At 49.0% G+C, this 22,946-nt stretch overlaps 8 protein-coding genes across 8 annotated transcripts; 4 read left to right on the plus strand and 4 right to left on the minus strand.

Annotated features, from left to right (window-relative positions):
• Positions 1 to 1,812: 1,812 nt before the first annotated feature.
• GUITHDRAFT_103409 (hypothetical protein) lies at positions 1,813 to 2,771 on the minus strand (the record flags this gene model as incomplete). The annotated part of the gene is made up of 6 exons (XM_005837741.1): positions 1,813 to 1,975; positions 2,031 to 2,125; positions 2,292 to 2,347; positions 2,520 to 2,581; positions 2,629 to 2,655; positions 2,704 to 2,771. 6 exons carry the CDS (start codon positions 2,769 to 2,771, stop codon positions 1,813 to 1,815), a joined length of 471 nt encoding a protein of 156 aa, XP_005837798.1.
• A 419-nt stretch (positions 2,772 to 3,190) lies between these two features.
• GUITHDRAFT_151079 (hypothetical protein) lies at positions 3,191 to 4,325 on the plus strand. The gene is made up of 5 exons (XM_005837742.1): positions 3,191 to 3,623; positions 3,681 to 3,746; positions 3,804 to 3,936; positions 3,990 to 4,104; positions 4,154 to 4,325. The coding sequence occupies exons 1-5, from the start codon at positions 3,222 to 3,224 to the stop codon at positions 4,293 to 4,295; spliced, it is 858 nt and encodes a 285-aa protein (XP_005837799.1). The 5' UTR covers positions 3,191 to 3,221; the 3' UTR covers positions 4,296 to 4,325.
• A 769-nt stretch (positions 4,326 to 5,094) lies between these two features.
• On the plus strand, positions 5,095 to 5,506 carry GUITHDRAFT_134930 (hypothetical protein; the record flags this gene model as incomplete). Its single annotated transcript, XM_005837743.1, has 2 exons — positions 5,095 to 5,309; positions 5,371 to 5,506. 2 exons carry the CDS (start codon positions 5,095 to 5,097, stop codon positions 5,504 to 5,506), a joined length of 351 nt encoding a protein of 116 aa, XP_005837800.1.
• Positions 5,507 to 7,723: 2,217 nt separating this feature from the next.
• On the minus strand, positions 7,724 to 8,116 carry GUITHDRAFT_103411 (hypothetical protein; the record flags this gene model as incomplete). The annotated part of the gene is made up of 3 exons (XM_005837744.1): positions 7,724 to 7,813; positions 7,859 to 7,962; positions 8,044 to 8,116. The coding sequence occupies 3 exons, from the start codon at positions 8,114 to 8,116 to the stop codon at positions 7,724 to 7,726; spliced, it is 267 nt and encodes an 88-aa protein (XP_005837801.1).
• A 673-nt stretch (positions 8,117 to 8,789) lies between these two features.
• Positions 8,790 to 10,181, plus strand: RPL10e (large subunit ribosomal protein L10e, cytoplasmic). The gene is made up of 4 exons (XM_005837745.1): positions 8,790 to 8,815; positions 9,269 to 9,340; positions 9,390 to 9,904; positions 9,952 to 10,181. The coding sequence occupies exons 1-4, from the start codon at positions 8,806 to 8,808 to the stop codon at positions 10,111 to 10,113; spliced, it is 759 nt and encodes a 252-aa protein (XP_005837802.1). The 5' UTR covers positions 8,790 to 8,805; the 3' UTR covers positions 10,114 to 10,181.
• Positions 10,182 to 12,492: 2,311 nt separating this feature from the next.
• GUITHDRAFT_85224 (hypothetical protein) lies at positions 12,493 to 13,241 on the minus strand. The gene is made up of 5 exons (XM_005837746.1): positions 13,021 to 13,241; positions 12,887 to 12,955; positions 12,752 to 12,841; positions 12,656 to 12,701; positions 12,493 to 12,600 (listed from the first exon to the last, which is right to left on the minus strand). Exons 1-5 carry the CDS (start codon positions 13,090 to 13,092, stop codon positions 12,509 to 12,511), a joined length of 369 nt encoding a protein of 122 aa, XP_005837803.1. The 5' UTR covers positions 13,093 to 13,241; the 3' UTR covers positions 12,493 to 12,508.
• Positions 13,242 to 13,615: 374 nt separating this feature from the next.
• Positions 13,616 to 20,488, minus strand: GUITHDRAFT_134933 (hypothetical protein; the record flags this gene model as incomplete). Its single annotated transcript, XM_005837747.1, has 14 exons — positions 13,616 to 14,287; positions 14,334 to 14,394; positions 14,432 to 16,937; positions 16,995 to 17,125; positions 17,184 to 17,353; positions 17,398 to 17,592; positions 17,637 to 17,840; positions 17,888 to 17,976; positions 18,000 to 18,221; positions 18,274 to 18,328; positions 18,378 to 18,507; positions 18,590 to 18,747; positions 18,801 to 18,930; positions 18,984 to 20,488. 14 exons carry the CDS (start codon positions 20,486 to 20,488, stop codon positions 13,616 to 13,618), a joined length of 6,228 nt encoding a protein of 2,075 aa, XP_005837804.1.
• Positions 20,489 to 22,194: 1,706 nt separating this feature from the next.
• GUITHDRAFT_66665 (hypothetical protein) lies at positions 22,195 to 22,946 on the plus strand (the record flags this gene model as incomplete). The annotated part of the gene is made up of 4 exons (XM_005837748.1): positions 22,195 to 22,302; positions 22,347 to 22,445; positions 22,499 to 22,657; positions 22,710 to 22,946. 4 exons carry the CDS (start codon positions 22,195 to 22,197, stop codon positions 22,944 to 22,946), a joined length of 603 nt encoding a protein of 200 aa, XP_005837805.1.

Raw genomic sequence — 22,946 nt, forward strand, 5'->3', positions numbered from 1 at the left:
AAGTCTGTGTCCTCCTCCTCATCTTGCTCCTCCTCGTTCTCTCTCCCCATTCTTCTCATCCTTTGCTCTTCTTTCTCAACCTCTTTCATCGTATCACCTGAGTTTAGCTTTGTGCGCAGGCGGGCAAATCCAAGTCCGAGGTAACCAAGCTTGAAGGAGAGCTTTCAGCGTGTAAATCAGAAAAGGAAGTTTTGAGTGGCAAAGTATCAATTCATCTCGCAACCATAATCCTCTTTTCTTTTTTTCTCCTCGCTCTGCTCTCGAAACTCCTCTCCTCTGATCTCCTTTTTCCTCCTCTCTCGAGCAACATTTTGAGGAGTTGTCATGATGATTCTCTCTGTGTGAATGTTTTCATGTCATAGGTAGATGCTCTTTCCAAGGAGGTGGAGCAGTGGAGAGACAAGATGCTGAATGAAACCTCCAAGAGGAAGACAGCTGAGGCAGAGCTGGGGGAGCTGAAGAAGAGGATGGCAGACTTGAGAGAGGAGAAGGAGAGGGAGGAGAGGCAGGGAAGTGACATGAAACTTAGACTGGATGAGGGCGAGATGAAGGTTGTTGATCAGCACCTGATGTTCTCTCATTCATGTCCTTCCAGGTGAAAGACTTGCAAGCGAAGATCCACGAGCTCACGGTGAAAAGTGTATCGTCTGTTCGAAGTGGGGGTTGATTGCGATGCTATGATGATCAAATCAATGAGAAGGAGGACAAGAAAGGGAGCGCGGTGATTTTGTTGTTGATCTTGTTCGAGCAGAAGGAAGTTGAAAACAAGGATGTCAAACTCAAAGAAAGCGAGTCAACGATAAGCGGGTTACAATTCTCAAATTCTCAGGTATTCCACCCTCCTCTCCTCTCCTCTCCTGCACATTTCCTCTTCGATCTTCTTGTCCTTACCTCCCTCTTCTCACTTCAACCCTCAGATGGAATCAAAGATTGCGCACATGCAGGAGCAAATGGAGTTCTGGGATGAAGAGGTTTTCACCTCCTCCTTCCCTCACCTCCCCTTCTGCCCCCCCCCCTTCCTTCCTCTCTGCCTCCCCTTCTCCCACTTTCTCCTCACTCTTTCGAAGTCCAGCAAGATGAAAGAACGACTTCAAGCCTCCTCTGTTCGCATCGACGAGCAGGAGAAGGAGCTTCGCAGGTCAGCTGCGGCTTTTTGCTGCTGCCGATGAGGGAGACGCAGGCTGAGGAAACAAGCCACCGATCTTGACGGGGCCAACGAGCAGGCGAACGCTGCGAGGATGGAGATCGAGGTGAAGGGCGGGGGAGAGGATCAGAGGGGAGGATGATAGTCTGCTGGAAGAGCCTACAGAGAAATCACTTGCTGCAACTGGAGGAGATGAAGAAGTCAAAGGACAAGCTGCAGAAGGTGTTTCTTCCTCCTCGACCCTGCCAGCGTTGACGGCAAGGCAGGAGCTGGACATGACGGATAGGGCGAGGGAGCGAACAGCGCAGGAGCTGGAGGCATCCAAGAAGAGAGTGGAGGTAGCAAGAGCGGAAGCATGCATCCTCTCAGCCCCGATGATTCGCCGCAGGAGGCCGAAGAAACCATCCGGTCATTGCAGGCTGGACAGTCAGGAATCGAAGAGATGCAGGCGCAGGTGTGTCGAGGTGTGATGTTGCGGCTGTCGGGTGACTTGCGTTGAAGATCAACAAGCTCAAGGACACGGTGGAGAAGAAAGAGGCGAACATCGCGAGAAGCGACAAGATCATTCAGAAGCTCATGTCGGAACTGGAGGAGCTAAAGGGCAAGAGTTGAGAGTACAAGGGAACAAGGAGAGGTGCTGAGAGGAGAAGGGAGCGTGGACCCGCGTCTCACGTGTACATGGCGGGAAGGCTGTTGGTAGACGTCTCCCCCGTCAACGTGTACAGCTCATCGAGCATCGTCCAAGTCCCGCCCTCGAAGAAAGTACACATAAGCTCCTCCCACACCTTCACTCGCTCCACCGATCGGTAACTGCGACCTCTGCGTTCAGTACTGCTCAAACATGCGAGGCAAGACGAGGCAGGTGAGGCAGGGGAAGGTCAACCACCTTGATCCAGGTCCAAGATCTCGTGCCATGTCAACGCCTTGTTCAAGCTCGATGTACATCTGAAGAGCATTGCCTCCGTCGGATGGGCAATGAATCTGTGAAAGTCGTCATCGTCAACATGGTTGTCGTAACACCCACCAACACCACCACCACCACCACCACCACCAACAGTATGATGCTGTTCCGTTCCTCTCCTCCATCTCCTCCCTCCCCTCCCTCCCCTCCCTCCCCTCCCTCCCTCCCCTCCGCTGTCTTCATTACCGACAAGAGCTTCACTCCAGCTTTCCGCAGTCCTCTCTCAACCTCCGGCCAGACACCTGAGAACATTTGAGCGATGATGGAGTCGAACGAATGGCACCGACACACAAGCAGCAGATCCCATTCTCATCATCGTTATCACTATCGCAACAAAATCTCCTCATCATGGCAATCAAGCAAGAAAGTTTATCGTCTCGGTCATCGGCCATCACTATCGCCACGACTCGTCACCTTTGTGATGCCTCTTGTAGAGCTCCAGCTTGTCTTTCTTCACATTCGTTCGAAACATCAACCTGGTCTCAACTTTCAGAGCCTGACATGTAGAAAATGATATCAGCACCGCTGCTTCTTTTTTCTGCTCATCATCCTGCACGACATGTCACCCATCTCTAAAAACCTTGGCAGGTGAGTTCACCTGTGATACGAATGGACCAGCAACCCTCCACAAACAGCTCCGAGCAGCGTGTAGAATGCCGTCCTCATCTAAGGATCCCAAGATCAAATCTGAGGATATCGACGCTTTTGTCGAACTCCCTTGCAACGCCTTCCTCCTCCTCCTCCTCCTCCTCCTCCTCCTCCTCCTCCTCCTCCTCCTCCTCCTCCTCCTCCTCCTCCTCCTCCTCCTCCTCCCTTACCCCCCCCCTCCTCCTCCTTGCCTCCTCTCGTTCTCTCCTCCTCGTCCCTGGCGCCCTGGCAATGCATGCTCGACTTCAGATTCTTCCCCTTTCTTTTTTTTTGTTTTTCTTTCTTTTTTGGATTTTTTATTTTCCCACCCCTCGAGCAATTCTCCATTTGCAGTACTAAATATGACCCCCCTACCCCACAAGTAAAAATGGCACCACCTCTACCCCATTTTTTCCCACCCAACACCCCGTCCACCTCCACCTTCCTAAAGGCATCATGGCGATCAGCGCCAGGGATGCGAGACTGGCCATGGCCTGCGGGCTGCACGGGCGGCTGGGAGAGGAGAGCTGCATCCAGCTCCTCGGATGCGGCGACATCCTCGTGGAGATCCTGCGCTTCGTCCCCATCATCGTCCCTGACCATGTGGAAACCCTGAAAGAAGCAGTGGAAGTAGCGCTCCCGAACCAGGTGATAGTGCTGCGGAGAGGAGAGTATATTGTCGGCTCGAATCCTGGGCAGTACGTCATTGCTGGCAAGCAGGAGAGTGGGAACACTATCCTCCAGCTCATGCGCGATGTCTCACTCTGTGGTGAATCTGGAACCGTCTTGAAAGGGATGCTGGTGATTCCGAAACAAGTGAGTTGCTCTATGAGCAACATCACCATCACCGATGCCGGACAAAGCTGTGTGAGAGTGGATTCAGGCAAGCTGGTAACGTGCTCTCTTCTTTCCGTGAGATGTCTTGCATTGATGCCCGTGAAACAACAGTATCTGGATAACTGCTCGTTGATATGTGGGCATGCAAGCGCTGTGAGGGTTGAAGGGGATGGTGAGGTGAGCAAGCTATGGCAGTGCATGCTCGTTCTTAGAAGCTCACGCCATGCCCGCTAGGTAGCAGCTAAGAGATGCCGATTGGGCGGTGAAGGAGAGATTGGGAAAGCCGTTCCTGAGTTCTATGAACTCCCGAGGACCTGGATCGATACGGCAGGGTCGGTGCAGGAGTACGGGCTTAGAAAGAACTCATGTGAGACGATCGGTCAGCTGGACCCTTGCTGAAGAGAGTTTGTTTGAGCGCAGGCTATGGCGTCTTCCTCCGAGACAGAGGGAGTGCGGAGCTGTGGGGGTGTGAAGTCTCCTACTGCTCTGAATCTGGCATCTTCCTTCGTGATGAGGGGCGGGTCTCGATCTATGGGTAAGTAACGACTAGAGCTGCTCCTCTTACGCTCATGCTGCGATGATAGGGGCAAGATCCGCTGCTGCAGGTACGTCTTCACCTCCGGCGATGGGCTGGGCAAGGAGCTGCGATGCGAGTCATGCTTGTTCGACGGCAACAGCCACTGCTGGTATGACGAGGACAGGCCGTCGCAAGTTCACCTGCTCTAAGCTAATCTCTTAGTAAAGTGCGCGTGCGATATTTGAAGCGACTCCTCCTCCTCCTCCTCCTCCTCCTCCTCCTCCTCCTCCTCCTCCTCCTCCTCCTCCTCCTCCTCCTCCTCCCCAACCTCAAGCTCAAGTACGTTCCAGCATGCAGCGCCTTAATCGTGAATCAAGGCGCACTATTTTTTTACAACTGCTACTACTACCAGGAAAAAAAAGAATGTCAATGAGCGGTCAAATGGCGGCGAGCTCGAGGGCGGCCGAGCTTGATGCGGCGGCGTCGAGACTTCGTGGGCGAGCAGAGGAGCTGGCGAGACACTACGAGGAGCAGGGAGGAGCGAGGAAGAGCTCATGGCAGACAGCCTTGCGCTTTCTGCATAAGGAGCTCCTGTCGCCTTCTGTTTCACAAGATCAAAGGTGAGGTGTCCTGCCAGGCAGAAGGAGGTTCTGACATGCGAGCCAGCGCTATGCGGCATTCGTCGTCGTCAGATGCTAGCTTGATCGAGTAAGCCTTGTTGACGGTGTGATGCCTTCCAACCCCCGCCCCTCACTCCCACAAGTTTGATAGGGCGATCGCTAGAGGAACAGCAACGGATGGCAGAGTGGAGCAAAAGACAAGAGAGGGCATTGGCAATGTCCAAGATTGTGGAAAGAAAGAGAGTCAAGGAGAACGACAGGCAGCTGAAGGACATCGAGAAGAAGGCATTCCAGCCGCATGCTCGACAAGGACACGACTGACTAGCTTTTGCAGTTGAAGCTCAAGGTTGTGAAGCAGTCGTCAATCCACGATCAAATCCTCGACACGATGGCGGCGACGATGGAGATGCATGTTGAGCATGCGCACGAGTCCTTCCGAAGAAGAAGCCTGCTCTTCTGCGAGACTCGTTTCAAAGAGCAAGACGCGACCATGCAGCCTGTCCACGACTACTTGCGAGACAGCCTGCAACATCGCTCATTCAACACTGGGAGCTGGAAGCGACTTGACAGGAAGCTCTCGTTACCGGAGATGCACATGAAGTCGTAAGTCAGCTCTCTTCTTCTTCCTCCCATCTCGCTGCTCGTGCGTGACTCGAACCATCAGGCCGTTCGCACCTCGGATGAGGTCGGAGTCGACACTCCTCAACGATAGGAGCTCGTACACCTCTATCGTCAGACGCAACAGCTCAATCTTCACAACTTCCCAGATCAACGGGGACAAGCTGCTGCAAACGATTTGAGCTAAACGTCTCACGAGGAGCAGTGAGTTGTAACATATGTAGATTTGTGTAGAATCAATTGTTTTATGCAAAGTGAAAGTCATCTTTTTGTACAATCATATATGTCTAAAGTAAGTTGATCTTGTAAGGATTTTGATGCTCCCATCGATGGCGCATCTTCTGTGGACAAATGCGGAAAGATCGATTTATACAAGATACATTTTGAACCTGCCACGAAGAATCAGATGATTGCGATCTCAACGATATTCTATGTATCAATCCAATGGTCAATATTCCCATTACCATTCACTAGATCGTTGTTATGGTCTATACTCCCTGGAAGAATCACAAAGACTTCTCCCTGCTGTCCATCAGAAAGTCAGAAGCTCGACTCCTGAGACACCTCGACTCCTGTCAATTCTAACCTTGATGGTGTTCACCGCATGCTGAATACGCTTCAAATCCCCCCTGCAAGATCGAGCGAGCTCCACTTCACATCAAGAACTCCTGCAAAGCTCAAGATGACTCCTCCTCACACTCCTCTCGAATCATCATGCATACCTAACGCAGAAGGCATGGAGAGCAATGAGCTCACCGGAGGCATGTACGTGTGCGACCAAATCACGTGTCTCGTTATCATGCTCCTCCTGCCCTCACGCTTCGCGCAAATGGCGCTAGTATCCTCCTCCAACCATGACAGTACCTGTCGCCATGCGTCACTCAATCTATCGGCTGAATCCTGAGCCATACCTTAGTGATGCCAGCCTGGTGCAGAAACCCAAAGAAAACAATCAAAAGTGCATTGAAAATCATCCACATGATAATTCTGTGACTCCTCATCCCTTCAGCTCCGAAGATTTTATTCCCACACAGGACACACAATGGTACTATCATTGGTAACAGGAATCTCGGCTCCTGGTTCAAATCAGCTATCGAAGCAATAATCTTCATTTGACCTGATGCGGAGCGAGGGACAGGAGGCAAATTCCAGAACTTGCCATGGCAGTCAAACAAATTCGAATCTTCAGATCGCAAGTCATTCGGAAAAATAGCAAGTCTTGCTCTAAACTAACCTTGTAGTGAATTTCTAACTTGTAAGAAGTGCGATGAAATTGTTGAAACTTGAAAAAATGGTACACTGACTTTAGAAGAGTTGTGGCAGAAAGAATGTACAGCGGCCCGAACATCTGGTTGATAAAGTCAGTTGAAATGAATGTCAAGCGTTGGAATGTCATGAGGATGGAGTCAATACCAGCACTGCGTTGACGACAATGTGTGTAATTCGTGGGTGGAGACCATGAGTTTCCAGATTCTTTGAGTTTAGATTGTATCTATGAAAGGTTTCAGATTTTCAATGAGAGAGTCAAATCAATTGAAGTACAGAAAAGAATTGATTGGGCTTATGACAAGATGTTTTGATGCCAGAGAAGGGATATCAGAAATGTGGCCAGAGATGAAGAACTGCTGCATTTGATCCCAGTGCAGGGTAATCTTTCCAAAATACAGAGAATCCAGGAAGATCAATGTGATCGAAGAGAACAAGAAACCCAGTATCTGCATTGAACTTTGAGACTACAAGTTCAGCAAGACTTTCTGATGACCAGGCTGGCAATGTGGGCTCTTTTCCTGTCACTATTTTGAAAAGAATGATGAGTCACGTAAAGGAATATTTCGACAGCTTACTGTTGGTCAAGAAAGATGTATAGAAATAGCGGCCAGGCGTAAAGAATGAAAGTAAATCTGATAAATACACCTGAAAGAAGATGTTGAAAATCCAACACAAAAGACAAGGACCAAATTTGAAATACCTACAGCTGTTAGACCTCCAGTAAACATCGCTGTGATCCTGTGGGTTTGCTGGATCATGTCTTGTATTTGCATCGTAGTCAAACAACCTGTTCCTACTCGACGATGTGATGAGAAGGGTAACTAGCCAGAGAATCTCTGTTTCGTAACTGGAACGAATCATGAAGAACGAACTTGAACCGAAAAAAATCTCACGTGTTTGAAAAAGGTCGTGTGCATAGAAACAAAACCGGCCAGGAAGTGGCAAGACAGAGCAAGACAGCTTGCCAGTGCTCTCCGCATCTTTCAGACAGATGATCTGTAAAACACATTACTCTTGATACAAGCAAAAAGTTAGCGCACAAGCGGCATAGTCCAACAGAAAAGAATTAGCAAACGCCAAGTATCTCGGTGCATGCTAAAACAAATGCAAGCAATCTCAGCAAAAGGTGTTCACGATTTGCAATAAGACCAGAATTGTCTCTGCGCTAATTCGGAATCCCAGCATAGTTTGAAATGCTGCGGCAAGCCGTATGGGCAGGCCTGAGAGATACAGTCAACAATGAAATGTTTCCTTGCCGAAACAACCCGCTGCCACTTCGGGCATGAAGAAAGAGCGACAAGGGCGGTCATTCTTGAACTCCCATGGTAGTTGTACATCTGCAAGGTCTGGGTGAGAATGAGCAGCATGTCTGCCAAGGCATTACCGAGGGTTCGGTCACGTACTGCAAATACTTCTTGGGCTTGAAAGAATTCGTCCGGGTGTAGGTAACCATGGGTGTAGATCATAGCGAACCGCACAGTGATGACAACACCGTAGATGACCAGGAACTTATGGAGTCGCATGCTTGTCTATGACACAGCGAGCGGCACTTCGGGATTTAAGATAACAAAGTGCAACAAAGTGGCGACGTGTCGGAGAATCGGAATTGGAATTCGTTTTCTACCATGCAGAGAGAAAGAGAGACAGACAGACAGACAGATAAATCAATCACAGAGAGGATCTTTTTTGAGAAACGGAGAGTTCGCGTCGTCGTTGTCATACTTTCTGTCCTTCTCATCCTCCTCTCTGCCATGCCACTCCCTGTACTTGTGCCGCCATTGGCAACTGCATTGGCAAGGTTTGTGGCCGGTATGAGCCCCAGCGTGTCGAGGGGTCCCAAACCCCTGAAACAAAGGGGTGGAAGCGATTCAGGAGAAATTGTCTGGGTACTCTGCCTAGGATCAAGGGGTAGGGGTACTGGATCACCCCACCAGTAGAATTCTTGTTAGCAAATAGAGGGGTAGTCATTCAATATTTTGGACAGGGGGTGGTCTCAACATATTTTCGAGGGTAGGGGTATATCGTCGCAGTGTTTGGACGGGTAGTGATAAACAGGGGTAGGGGTAATAAAATAAGGGGGTAGTTTGTCTAGCTCAGGACAGGTATGACAAGGGTGGGGGGTACTAAAACAATGATTAGGTGGTAGGGTACAGACACCTTGCGGTGGGGTGGTTAAAAAAAACTCCTCGTGCGCGTGAGACAGACAAGCGCCATGGGCAGAAGTAAGAAGATGCAGAGGCGGAGGTGCAGGATGCGAAGGAATATCATGACAATGCTGTTGATGCCTGTCTTGGGGATGATACAAAATCTCATTCTTACCGATGCCTGCATGTCCATCATTCCTGTTTCCTTGTGTAATGGTGTGCATGTCTCTTTGTTCGTGCTCGCTCAACTCTTACTGTCGACGGCGGCAACATACGTCCCTTGTTCTTGTAAAGCGTGCAATTGCGCATCTTGCCCTATGCGTCTTCACTTTGCTTAGATGCCGTTGTGGTGCCTGGGCTTTCTCAGGACGCTACATGAAAGACTGCCCCCTGTCACTTGGGCGTCCTCATGTCGGCCGTCCTCCAGACCATGTGGTTGAGGGTTGGATGTGGGACTACATGTTTCGTTCGCTGTCATGATGATTCTGATGTGGAGATCTCTCTTGTGATGAGTGCTCATCTACATTCCAGGACCCTGGAAGTGTTCTCGTTACATCAAGAACAAGCCCTACATCAAGTCACGCTACTGCCGTGGTGTGCCAGGTTGGCCTCTCGCTTGATTGCTCTCAACCCTTCTGATGATGCATAACAGAGGCTAAGATCAAGATTTTTGATGTCGGCAAAAAGAGAGTTGGTGTTCACCAGTTCCCTGCCTGTGTGCACTTGCTCTCCCTTGAGAAGGAGCAGATCTCTTCCGAGTCCCTCGAGGCAGCTCGTGTCAGTGCCAACAAGCACATGATCAACTCCGTCGGAAAGGATAACTTCCACATCCGCATCCGTCTTCATCCCTACAACATCATCCGTATCAACAAGATGCTTACCTGTGCAGGAGCAGATCGTCTGCAGACTGGTATGCGTGGTGCTTACGGAAAGCCCTCGGGCCTTTGCGCTCGTGTCAAGATCAACCAGATCATGATCTCCATCCGTACCCATCTCAAGGGAGAGGACGCCGCTGTTGAGGCTCTCCGCAAGGCCAAGTTCAAGTTCCCTGGTCGTCAGCTCGTGTACGTTTCTCGCAACTGGGGCTTCACCAAGTTCCCCAAGGATGTCTACATGCAGGGAAGTACTGGAGGCTTCGATGAGGAGGGCAACCCCACTCCTCCTAGGGTGAGTATCTCATTGTGTCTTGTCTCGTTTGTCTAACTTGCTCGCAGATTGAGTGGAGAGGTGCCGTCGGAAAGATTCAGCCTGACGGTGTTGGCTGCAAGTTGATTACCAAGAAGAGCGTTCGTCTTTCAAAGCTGGGAATTTGGCACAAGTCCTCGGGTGACAACAAGGAGAAGCCCAACGATGCTATGCGCCTCAACTGGACCTAAGCTGGTTGACGTTTCTACGAGTTGCTACCTTAGAGTTTTGGAATATACCTCTCAAACTGTGCTTTGTCCATCGATTGCATATTGAATAGCATGTAATGCTGGATAGCAACCCCAGGAAGACTCTTGCAGAAGCCTTCCCGGTGTCTTCGTTCATAGATCACAGTTGCAAAAGGCACAGCAAAATTGCTGAAAACACTGAGTTAGGCGAAGGTGTAATGCAAGGAAAGCAACAACACACGATTTGGATGTGAAGGCAACCGCTACATGGCATGACTTCTTCTGTGGCAAACAGTCTTCTCCTTGCAAAGGTAGGACGGTTGTGTACATGAGAGCATTCGATGGTTTTCACCAACTACGAATCATACTGAGAGTGTGCCATACGATAATATTTGTATGCAAAATGGAAGCATACCACGAAGAGATCGTCTATTCAAACTCAAAAATACGAATGCATATACTTAGACTCAACTAAGCCCCTGCCAAATGTTATTGAGTTGAAGGAAATGACACGACTTGTTAAAAAAAACAATTTGAGCGTTGTGAGAGCATGATTCATTCATGTACGATCACAACAGAATAGCGAGGGGCTTGGGCTTGGGTTGGAATAGACGGCAAGGACGACAATGAAAACAGCAGGACGACGCTGGTCATCAAGAGGAGAGCAGAACCAGAGGATGCAGTGGTGGGAGAAAACCAGAACATCTCGGAGAGCACCACAACATTTATACATCAACTTCTGAGGGCGATGATCTTTACAATTGCCCTTACCTGGGTCCTGGAGTCCAACTCTCCTCCCCCCGAGCTGCCGTTCGACCTTTCCATCTCCCTCCACCTACCAGCACTCTGACGGTAATCCTCCTCCCCTCCCCTCCCTCCTGCCTACAAGAGCCTCGAACTGCACTCATCTGTACTGTGCTGTCCTCCCCTCCCCTCCCCTCCCCTCCCCTCCCCTCCCCTCCCGTTCTTCTGCTTCGCATCGCCCTTCCGAGGTCAGCAGCTGCTGACCTCGTCGCCGTGCTCAGGTGAACGCGATCGCTACAAGGGAGCGATGGAAGGCAAAGATGCTTGTGGGCCTCATCCCCTCGCTGACTCCCGAAATAGAACAAAAAACCCGGTCGCCATGTTCGAGCTTCTCGCCACCCAGCAGAGCCAGGTACCGCCTTGATGCGCTTGCTCGTGGGCATGAAGGGTCCGTAGAGACGATGATGACAATGATGATGATGTTTCTATCTCAACCACTCCTTGTGCTCGTTAATCTCCACGAGGACCTCCTGCACATTTTCCAGAATGAGAACCGTCGAAACAAGTTCTGACGTGCTGGTCGCGGGCTGATCGATGCCTGTGCACTTCTTGATGTTGTCGCAAACCGAAAACTAGTCTTCTATTGGCTTAAAAGATGGTCTTGTACATGCACGCCCGTTTGGATCCTGATTGTTACATCGAATAGATGATTGTTCATTGATGCATTCATCGCATCTTGTCACTTGTTGATTCGTTGATATATCTTACTTGTTCACTTTCGATCAATCCTGACACTATTTGTTGACTGTTTCTCTCAGGTCACGCAGCAGCTTTTTGGCACTGATTTCCCTCTTGCTGACAAGATTCTCAACTCCAAGTGAGGGTGACGTACCGAATGCTACCAGTCTGACTCTGTGAACATCCACAGGTCAACCAAGGGTGGAGCAGATTTCTTCTATGTTAAGCATCAGGCCTAAGCGATCAAGCTGCCCGGCTCTGAATGATTTGTATTTGAATCTTGCCATTTACCTGTCGCAAGACAGAGATCATAAGCCCCTAGTTTCATCGTAATGCTTCAAGTGCTTGTGCTTTACGCAGAATACGAATTCAATTTGATTTGAATGAAGTTAGCAACTGATAGATTGCCTGGTATGTTAAGTCGATGTTGGTAAACCACTTGAGCTGTTGCAGCTGTAGCTAATGCAAGCAGATACTGTTCTGGATGATATTGCATCCACATGAGACAATCACAGGAACCTTTCAACCAAGAAGATTAGTGCGCACAGACCATTGTCGACTGCCATACACGTGTGCACTGATCCTGTCGCTTGTTCTTTGCGCTTGGTACTCGTGGACTGTGGTCTAAACTTAAATAGAACTAGCTCAATTGCCTAAACTAAACAAAGCCTTGCGAAATATTCTTACAAATCGCTAAATTTGCATATTTTCTATCATGGCAAAGCATATACCATAACATCTAATTCATGGATATTTCCAAGCTGATCGTGAATTCCAATTGACATGTCATCAGCGATGATGAAAATGAAGTACCATACGCTGCCAAACATCCTCACAGAGCCCCAAGAAAGCACGCAAGAATTATCGACAGAGCCCCAATCACGCAAGAATTATCGTTTTCAATCATTCTACAGCTTTACTTTCCCTTCTTCTTCTTCTTCTTTCCTTCAGCTCCTTCGGTAGGGACATGATGCTGCGTCTGTGCCTGTGCCTGCTGCTGCGCTGCTTCTGCTCATCTCGTCAGCTTCACATCTAGAACAGCATACAGGTGCAAATTACAGACCTGATTCAATGTCTGCTAGAATGGACGAAGACGCCTCAGCATCAATCTGTCAGAGAGCTTCAGACGCGACCGAACAGGCAAAGCCACGCCCAAGACCTTTTGGCTTGGCATCAACCGTAGAAACAGATTATTCAATCTTTCCATCTTCTTGACATCAAGTGACTGATCTGTCTTGTACTTTATGCACTGCCACATCGTAAGCCAACAAACCGAGCTATTCAAATTGCTCACCACCACATCGTCAGTGACCTTCAATACCAGTTGTGCATCAACATGCCTATACTTAATAAGATATCTCGTCTGCACGAAGTGTTAGCCGTCAATGATCAATGCAATCTGCATGTCAGTCATGTTCAAGAAAACACCTTGTCGGGAGACTTGATCAAGAGCTCTTGCGCTGCCTGCATGAAATCGTCCCAATTGTTGATGTACACCATCTTGCCCGAATTTCTTGAATCCAAAGAGAAGCTTTGTGCTATTCACGTAAGGATATTTGATTTCTTCCTCGAATGCTTCTTTGTTTGTCTCCTTGCTTTCGCTCTTCCCTCGTCCCTTGCCGTTGCTTCACGCCCCTCCCACCATGGCCTCTACTACCACGTGCACAAGCCGGATATTATCCGGCAATGACTAAGACATATTGATTAAAAAATGAATACCGGACTGACTGCGCTGGCCCTCAGACGTTCAGTAGACCGTCGGACCGTACTTGACGGACGGTACGGTACGAGTTTGTTAGACTTGTACCACATCAGTTGACCTCAGCTGCAACAAGACAGTTTTTGCTTATCAAAGACCGAGTTTAATTCCGGGTATGGCAGCACTCGGTCAGTGTGACACTCTCAGCTCCGAAGGCTCTCGCCGCCGTATCAACGCCCCGGGCCATTGGTCTTCACGGATGGTCATGAGATTTTACTTGACATTTCTTTGTACATGTTAGGTTGCCGCTGGTCTGAGCCCGGGTCAGTCTGCTGGGAGAGAGCTGAATCGTCTCAATGCATTTGATCGCTTTAGAAGTCCATCAGCTTGAATATCTGAAGTTCTGCCCAGGAGGGCACTGGCTCGCAGCTTCTTCTTCTTGTGACTGTTCAGCTCTTTCTCCTTCATCTTCTGAGCTCTGCGATTGAAGTAGAACCACCGGAAGGGACTTGCCAGCAGCCCGCACACGATCACAACCAGACAGGCGATGTTGAGCGCTCCCAGCAAGTACCCGGCGTAGAAGAGAAAGCTGCAGTATGTGTTGTTCCCCGAGGTCGACGAGCTCGAGCCCGTGAGGTTGACTTGGCTGACGCCGGCGATGGCGAGGCCGAAGCTAGAGGAGGAGGAGCTGGCGCAGGTCATGTTGGTCACATGCGGGAAGAAGATCGACCCGTTGTCCTTGGGGTCTGACGCCAGGTAGATGACAAGCGCATTGCACAGGTTGCAAACTCTACATGCCACGTCATTGACCGTATCTTGCCAGTCCATGTAAGGTCGGATCACAATGCTGAGGACGAAGAAAATCCCTGCACTGACAGCGATGAGACATTTCTGCAGCTGCATCTCGGTGACGCTTTGGTACGTCGTAGGGTCGTGACCGTAGAAGAGGAAGATGGTAGCTTGAGACAGGAAGAGAGTGTAAAGTAGGAGAAGGACCTGTACCGTCTCGTCAGGAGCTCAGAAAACAAGAAAGGACTCTCACCTTCTCAAGCAGCGTAATCAGCTTATAGTACTTCCATCGCCACTTGTAGCTGAAATTCATCCTTAGAGAAAGAGGAGAGACTTCGCAGTCAAGCTGACCTGCAGTAGAGAGTCGTCCTTGCGTCATCGAAGTCACAAACGGCCTGCTGATATAAAGAATGTGCTTGCTGCAACAATCGCTTTTGCTGCAGACGAATCTTCTTCTCAAAGTTTCTCTCGCCGTTCGATCGCCTCTTTACCAACTGCTCGTTCAGCCTCTTGACATCGTTGAGCAACTTGATATGACGAGGATTGTTTCTATCTACCACGTCAACAGCGTTCTTGATGTGATACCCCAAATACAGCGGCATGCCGATGATGTACATGGCTGCGAAGGCCGCACTGATCCAGAAGACAACGTACTGCGATCTGAGCCCGTCGGTCGCTGAGGGGTAGGGCTTGCACAGGCGGTTGGCGACTCCTGACGTCATCGTGCATCCCCCAGCTGGGAAGTACCATTTGACTGCTTCGCCGTCTGCGCCCTGGTGGAGAACTGGTCTCACGTTGTCTAGGAGAAGGTTGCACACAGGGAGGTAGGTGAGGACGAGCAGGAGCATGCCGATCTTCTTGATCGCGTTGGTGAGATCCAGCCAGAACCCCGTGTTGTGCTTCTTCCTGTTTTTGTAGCGAGCGATCAGCACGACGAGCAGCCAGACGAGGTCAACGAAGCCGATCACTGAGAGAAAGAAGAAGACCCATCCCCAGGTCCAGGACGGCAGACCCTTGCCTCCCTTGAGCATCTCCCAAGCCACGCAGTGCCCTGAGCCCATGAAGCGCGAGCACTGAGGAAGAGACTCGTACTGCGAGTTGTCCATGCAGTTGATGCAATCGATGGCTATGGAAATGACGACCAAGATCAGGAAAGCTGCCATGGATTGAAAGAGTTTCACTCGCAGTTTCCCCCTGACGTTGTTCAATATCTGATACTCCCAGACTGTCCAGTCCAATCGAACCCTATAGAGGCCCCAGAAGATGAGGGGGAGGACGACAAAGAGCACGCTCTGCAAGTAGCCCCAAAAGCAGATGCACTGCACGCTAGGGAAGACATACTCGATGCGGATGGAGGCCAAGGGCTTCAGGAGGTCGAGGGTGGAGCCCAGCAGAGGGATTGAGTCCCACGGAACTCCAGAGAGAGAGCGAAGGAAACCTTGAACCTGCAGGAACGAGAAGAAAGTTTCAAACTGCGAGCCCCACAGGGACGACGCTCCAGCCCCTGAACTCTTGGGCATAGCCGCCTGCATCATGCGTCCAGCATTGTTCAGCTTCAAACTGTCGATGGTCGGGGGCATGTAGATGAGGTCATGCATCATCTCCTCCACCTTCTTGTAGGCATTCACCCGTTCTTCTTCCGTTATTTCACATCCGTCAAGCGTTCGCAGAGTCCTGATGTCGTTGATGAGAATGTAGCGATAGGATTGCAGCGTGCGACAGAAAGGGTTGTCCTGAATGTAGAGCTCTTCCACAGGGAGAAACGCCAGCCAATCTCTCAGCATGTAAAACCTTGCTTGATCGATCCCCTTGCCTCTAAGGTCAATGCGTAAGATGCGATTCGGACCTATTGCGAAGTGGTTTCGAAGATTAAGGATCGACTTCCACTGGAAGTCTTGCAAAGGCGCAAAGTTGAGCATAGAATCACAATCGAGGAGAGCTGGGAGGCACTTGAACATGTGCAGCTGGAAGGGCAGGTCGGCTGGCAGCTCCCTTGCCCAGCTTGACCAGTCAAGACTGACTTTCTCTAACTTGAGATGCCTCAACGCGTCGCATTTCATTAGAGATCCGACAGCTTCTGACACCCGCGGCACCGAGTTGTTGCTGACGTCCAAGCGGATAAGGAGAGGAAGGGCGCAAAGAGGTTCAAGTGAAACTATTCTGTTGCCTTGTAGGTTCAACTCCTCTACCTTCTTGTAGAATGCAAGAGAATGTAGACTTGCAATCTGTCTATACGGAAGATGCACTGCTCGCGTGACTGCAGAGGCTCCGTATTCTTCCAGGAGCAGAACCAATCTCAACTCTCGCACCGTGGAAGCATCTTCATCCAGCAACGATTGTCCCAATGCCAAGCACTTCTCGTCTACAGTGATCGCCGCTGAGTTCAAACTTTGCAGGCTCGCATGCCTGCGTGATATGAAACTTAATACATGCTCGTTCCTGAGGAAGGAAATGCGATCCAGCTCGTCATTGGCAGAGGGAAACACCGGATTAAAACTGACAGAGACCGATCGCAATGACATGTTGCTTTGGCCAATGGAGATGATGCTTCCCATGATCTTCATGTCTGCAATTTCATTGTGATTCAAGTTCAAGTGCGAAAGACGAGTGAGACGAGTGATACGTCCATTCTCGAGCCCTTGCGAAGTCAATCGGTTGTGCGACAAGTTCAACGCAGTCAAAGAGGTCATCTCCGAAAAGTCCACGAAAGAAAGATTCCTCCAGGACATATCCAGCTCGCTTACGTGAGAGATACTGTCAGACTGTATAAGTTTCAAATCCCGGAGATCTTGCACAGCTCTCTCCAATGACACAAAGAATCGGATCATTTCTGCTTGCTGCTTCGCAGAACTTGTGCCTGAAGAAAAGCAGGGAACCATCAGGTCCAAGATGAGGGAGAAAAGTTGAAACAGACCTCTTATGAGCTCTTCGATGGAGATCTCAACATCATCTAGAAACCTCAACTTGTTTCCTCGTTTTGACAATTTTCTTGGAGCCAAGTATTCGATGACTTCTTGCCGCAAAGATTCTTCACCGTGCATCACACTATAGCAAGGGTGAGGTGTAAGGAAACCAATTTTACCAATTTTTTCGGAAATTTCACCTGCGACCAAATGGATTCCCTCTCAGCCCAACTTCATGCAGAAGCTCCTGACTCAGAACAACTTGGTATATCTCGGAAACCTCATTCATTCGATTGTTTCTCATGTCGAACAGCTCGAGCCTCACGAGACTTTCGATACCACTCTCGTGAATGGTAGAGATACAATTGGACTGTTACAATGTCAGTCCAATCATCGAAGGATTCTGTTCCTCACCTGTAGGTTCAGAACTTTCAGGTTAAAAAATTTGGAGAAGAAACTACGCGGAATTTGTCGCAGCTTGCAATCAATAAGCTGCAGCTCTGAGACCATGGATTGCTCCGTGGAATTACAGCAGAGAGCAACAGCTGCGTCCAGTCGTGCAGCACCGTCGAGGTTTGTGTTACCAGACTGAGAACCTGCATCTATCCGCTGAAGACAAATAAGCATTTGAAAAACAAACTCCTTCAGCAAACCTCATCGAGGGTCACTAGCTTGTCAATGAATCTGATTTTGCAGCGAACGTCGTGAAAGCATTTCAACAATCCCATCAAACGACGGCGATCAGATGGAATCCGGAAGCATGGGTTGCTTCTGAGTGCAACGGCAACCAGAGAAGGCAAGCAGTCAATGACGTCAGCTACAGCCTCAAGCTCATCCTTTATGGAATTCTTCGAGACCTGAACGATACCCCTCAAACTTCCTCCATTCAAAAGAAGCGACTCACGTCAAGGACGACAAGTTGTTGCATGAATTCGAGCCCCAGGCCTTGCAGTGTTACAAGTCGATTTCTTGAAAGGTTCAGTCGCCTAAGACCTTGACAGCCAATCAGTTCTCACGCTGTAAATTCACTATTTCTGAACCAGTGAACTTTGGAAGAACGAGTTTCAGAGTGTCTGAAACGAGCCCCCAGCTATGCGTGTCGCTCAACTCTTCCACCCGGGCTGGATCATACCGCAAACCGACTTTCACATCGGATGGTAAAACGCAACCTTCCATTGCACAAGCACGTTTTGCCATGGGCAAGTATGATAGCCTCGGATGCTCCCGCAGATCTCGGCCTTGAGAAACGATTCATCATTCATCTCATCAAACGCAGCAGGCTTCTCTTACAGCATTGACATTGATTTTTTACACTCGTTGCCAAGACCAGCTCAGTCAAATACATCTGCACGGAAAAACCGATTATCTGTAAAATGAAGCCGAAGCCATCGTACCTGATAATCTTCCGAGCCTGCTTCGTTGTAATACACACTGACTCTATCTCGGATTGACAGTTCTTTGCCATTCAACGTCTCTATTGGATTCTGCTTGATGAGCATCATCAAAATTGCTTTTATCATCTTCCTGAAAAATTCATCATGACATGGCCCAACCAATTCAACAATTTTCATACATGTTCAAATTTTTGGTTTGGTTCGATGAGTACTTGTTGACCTCGTAGGAGTTGAAAACATTTGCGCAGCGCAATTTGTGCAAGCAATTCAGTTGTTGATAAAGAAATTGTAGTGCTTCGAAATCAATAAATTCGAAATTTTTTGATATGTCGAGTAAACGAAGAAATTGACAGCGCTCCAGGCCTATCACCTGCCGAGACGCATCAGAATTCATCCGTGACATGCACGTGCGGGGCTGCTTACCTGATCAAGATGGTTTTCAGCCAAATCAAGTACTTCTAAAGAATTCATGCCCATAACATTCGCATATTTCAAATCACACTTCCTGAGGACCACACATCTTATTCGATCGAAGTCGTTCGAATAAAGAGATCTGGACAAGGCGATTGTAAACATTTGATCACAATCAATCAAGCTATCGTTCACCTTTGCCCAATCAGCGATATCAACTTGCAACGGTAAAATTCTTTTTGAAGAATTTGTGAAAGGTTTCTTCGAGGATCGGCCTCTTTTTGGAGAATTTCCAATTGAACCTCAATGAAACACCGAAACAAACTGCTCCAGACGTCGCTTGTCAGATCCTCTTGCAATCGGTCTGTCAACAAGATCTCAATGGCGTCTAGTCTCTCTTGCGTTGTAACTTCTATCCAGTCCCCAGAGGTTTCACGATGGTGTTGTGCTGTGTCAGTGTCAAGAAAGTTTAGCCCAGGTTTGGTTTCTGAGCCCTTGGAATCTATTGTGAGCAATACAACTGCCAGCCTGTATATCTTGCTGTCTACGAAGAAGCTTCTTTCATTCTGAGGAGAAACTTCAAGCCAATTCAAGGCAGTGAGATGAGCGAGAGGAAGGAGTTCCATCGGATCACAAACATCATTCCTCGACACCTTGAACAATCTCAACTTTCTCAATTGCTCGATGCCTCCCTCCTTGATAGAAGAGATTCGATTGCAAGAAAGGTCAAGATGCTCCAGCGAAGACATCAATCCAACATGAAACACTGAAATCCCAGTACATGATATATCTAGATGACGAATCATTTCAGGCTTGAACAAGTTCATTTTGGCGAACGTCTTATTCTTGCAAACTTGATAGTCCCAGACATCGTGAGAAAGTGACGCACGGTCGCAATCCTTTGTGTTCAGGCGCACTGCATCCACCTTTCTTGAGATTTCCACGGGCTTTCTATTCAGCGTTTGCAATGACCATGGCGCGCTTGCGAGGAGTCGGTCTTCTGAATTCGGCATCAGGCTCAAAACAGGGTTTCCTGAGAAATCGGCGTATTGCAGGACTTTGCTGTTGTCAAATATTCTCAAGGCCTCTTCTATGTCTTGAATAAGATTGTTTGAGACATCTAAGTACAGGAGTGATCTGACTTCAAGACCCTTCACGGATTTCAATCCAGTTCGAATTAAGATCACGACTTCCAAGTTAGACAATCTGTTGAGAGATCTCAACAAAGATTGTGTTGAGGAACCTCCAAAGTCGCTATCCTGAAGATGCAAGAAACAGATTCTCTCATTCATGCCATGCTTGTCTTTGAGCTCAAGGTCTTCGATCGAAGACACCATCTCGTCGCTAGAGAATTCGTGAATGCTTCTTAATCGTTTGTTGTTGAACTTGGACGGCACGTAGCTCTCGAACTGTGTCTCTGGGTGACGCTTCCTCAAGGCATCCATCAGCATTCCTGTACAACATCCCTCTGCCATAGGCTCTTGGATGACTTTGCTGTCACCATGAGCCTGGGCCCTCGGTCCCTCCCGATCAAGTGGGAACGGGTGGAATGATATTACGTTACCCCAGATCGGATCAAAGTCGACATCAAGGCAGGAGAGAATCTCATCAGATCTCTCTTGCTCTTCCTCGCGCATACAGCATTCTCCGATCGCGCACTCCCTGCTCGGCAATACCCGGCTCACATCTGAACTCTTCATAGTCAAGCCATGTGATAATATTTTCTCCTGTAATGGCTCCTCCTAAGGTGAATCTTGCTTCTCCGACCAGGTCCCTTACACTTTCTGCCTCTCAGCATCTCTTCTTCCCTCTTCCTCCTCCTCCTCCCGCGCTTCCGCCATTCCAAAGTTCGCACGGTATCTCAGGAGGACAGTAGTGGTAATCTTGAAGGCATGAACCTTCAAGCCGGGGCCCGGGGCCGGGCCGGGGCCGGGCCGCCGCTACGGCATCGCCGAGTCACTCAGCCTGCCCGAGTCACACTTTCACTAAAAAAAAGTATCTGGTCCCTAGGAAGTATTAATTGCCTAAGACTTCTATAGGACCCCGTGCTAGGAAGCTTTTCAAGCCCGAACGGTTCTCACCTAACACCACCCTATGGCATTGGTCCTAGGAAAATCTTACACTGCCTACGACATGCAAAGTTACGGTCCCTTTGATGGTCTAGTAGGGCCTGAAGTTCGTATGGCTAGGTCATAGGATCTTCTTAGGAATACTGCAGCATGTTAATTTGAATCATAGGAGGCTAGCACCAGGTGCTAGGAATAGTTCCGCTATGAAGATACGGTAAGACAAATGTTGACCGTATCTACTTGTACCCCCCTGTCTCAATCCCATGAGGGGGATGAGAGGGGTGGGGTACACAACCCCTCCCCCAGTTCCATTGTAGTTTTCAAAGCACCCCCACCCTTGGTTTCGACTTCATATGTTCAAGGTACCCCCAACTTTATCTTGTTTCTCCAGCAAAGATACATAGGTAGGGTGGGGTACCTCACCCTTTTAAATTTCGACAGTGCGATCGCATGGCGAACGGGTGAGTAGGAGGGGAGGGGGAGCAGACACAGAGCGTGAGGAGGGGAGCCTGAGAGAGGAGAGAGGAGAGAGGAGAGAGGAGAGAGGAGAGAGGAGCGAGGAGAGGAGAGGATCCTGCAGTGAAGATGAACGCATGACGTTGAATGACGCGTGAGTCACTCGAAAGTAAATGCCCTGGATGGAATTCAGTGCAACCAAACTTCTGCTGAGATTGGTTGTCTTCAGGAGCTGATCAGCATGACGACTAGCTTAGGAAGAGATTGGCAGAATGGTAAAGTCGTAGACAAACAGTGGGATAACAATTCATTCAGCGATATGGATTCTCGGCAGGTACTTTATGTGGTGAACGGTAGCATATACCAGGACTGAAATAACTGTAAGATGATGCTCTCTGCTGGATCGGCAAGCAACTTGAGCACCTCCTCGAGGGCTTCCAACAAGGTGTTGAGACGATGTGACTGGGTATCAATTGAGGGCTCATACGTTCCTTAGGCTGACCAAGCGGCGCGGGTGTTCTGCAAAGTTGGAAACAAAACAGAAGTGATTTCAATACCGGATACAAGTCAAAATGTGTCATGGCTGGTGGATGTGATTCAGGCACGATTTGGAACAAGAGTATGCCAACCTTAGCATAACTGCATTTACTCACTAGCCTCCAGGTCCAGTCACTGACTGTGATGGGCTGTGAATTGAGAAATCAAGATGTTATCATGAGTGTTATAAGAGATGGAGATCTGATCGAAGCTGGACCTTCAAAAGGTCTAGATAATGGCAAGAACCTCAGCATCCGTGAGCGGTATAAGGAGGTGAAAAGATACAAGGTTCATGTTGCAAGAGACTGCCTAAAGATCTTTGATTGTGGCTGCAGGGAGGTGTAATGGGTACAGTTTACAAAGCTCAAGATACAGCAAGTAAGGGCCTGTACAGAGAGGTAGTTGTAAAACTGCTTCAGAATGGAGCATCAAAAGAAAGACAAGAGGTATCCGTACTTGAATAACAGCCTCGTCAAGTACTGATGAATACTCCAAGCGTTTCAACCGGGAAGCAAGGATTGTTGCATCTTTACAGCATCCGAATATCATCTCATATATCGATATGGGGTCAGAACCGGATGGAACATCATATATTGTACTGTAGATTCTGATCTTAGACTAGATCTAAAAGCATGTCCCCTTTTGTAGGTGATGGAAGCCATCAACGGCCCGGACCTGCAGCAAATCCTAGACAAGCGAGGATTCATTTCAGAGGAAGAAACCGTGAACATAGTCATCGGAATTCTACAAGGCCTTGTCTGTACCCATGCGCATGGTGTTGTTCATCGAGATCTGAAACCTGCCAATGTAAGTTGTTGCCTTGAGATGCGGAGAGGGACTTGTGACCGATCATTGCCAGGTCCTCGTCATCCTTGAAACCCTGCACGTCAAGATCATTGATTTTGGCCTTGCAAGAGAACTGTCCGGCGGATCTTTGTTGACAGGAGAGAATGTCGTAGGAACTCCGATGTATTTTGCCCCAGAGCAAACTATTTCGGGTGCTGAGATCACCACCGTGACTGATCTGTGGGCTGTTGGCGTTCTGATCTATCATTGCGTCACAGGTTTGTTAAGTTCTTTTCTGGAGCGTCGCTGA

Source organism: Guillardia theta (genome assembly GCF_000315625.1).
Source record: "Guillardia theta CCMP2712 unplaced genomic scaffold GUITHscaffold_13, whole genome shotgun sequence".
NCBI classification, from domain to species: Eukaryota; class Cryptophyceae; order Pyrenomonadales; family Geminigeraceae; genus Guillardia; species Guillardia theta.

Excerpts from the sequence above, each read along its gene's own strand:
- GUITHDRAFT_85224 (XM_005837746.1), bottom strand. The coding sequence starts at position 13,092 with ATGGTGTACATCAACAATTGGGACGATTTCATGCAGGCAGCGCAAGAG. Across the intron at positions 12,956-13,020 it reads TGATCAAGTCTCCCGACAAG|ACGAGATATCTTATTAAGTA; the intron begins GTGTTTTCTTGA and ends CACTTCGTGCAG. Across the intron at positions 12,842-12,886 it reads AGGTCACTGACGATGTGGTG|TGCATAAAGTACAAGACAGA; the intron begins GTGAGCAATTTG and ends ACGATGTGGCAG.
- GUITHDRAFT_151079 (XM_005837742.1), top strand. The coding sequence starts at position 3,222 with ATGGCCTGCGGGCTGCACGGGCGGCTGGGAGAGGAGAGCTGCATCCAG. Across the intron at positions 3,624-3,680 it reads GAGTGGATTCAGGCAAGCTG|TATCTGGATAACTGCTCGTT; the intron begins GTAACGTGCTCT and ends GTGAAACAACAG. Across the intron at positions 3,937-3,989 it reads CGGGCTTAGAAAGAACTCAT|GCTATGGCGTCTTCCTCCGA; the intron begins GTGAGACGATCG and ends GTTTGAGCGCAG.
- RPL10e (XM_005837745.1), top strand. Across the intron at positions 9,341-9,389 it reads CTACTGCCGTGGTGTGCCAG|AGGCTAAGATCAAGATTTTT; the intron begins GTTGGCCTCTCG and ends GATGCATAACAG. Across the intron at positions 9,905-9,951 it reads GCAACCCCACTCCTCCTAGG|ATTGAGTGGAGAGGTGCCGT; the intron begins GTGAGTATCTCA and ends ACTTGCTCGCAG.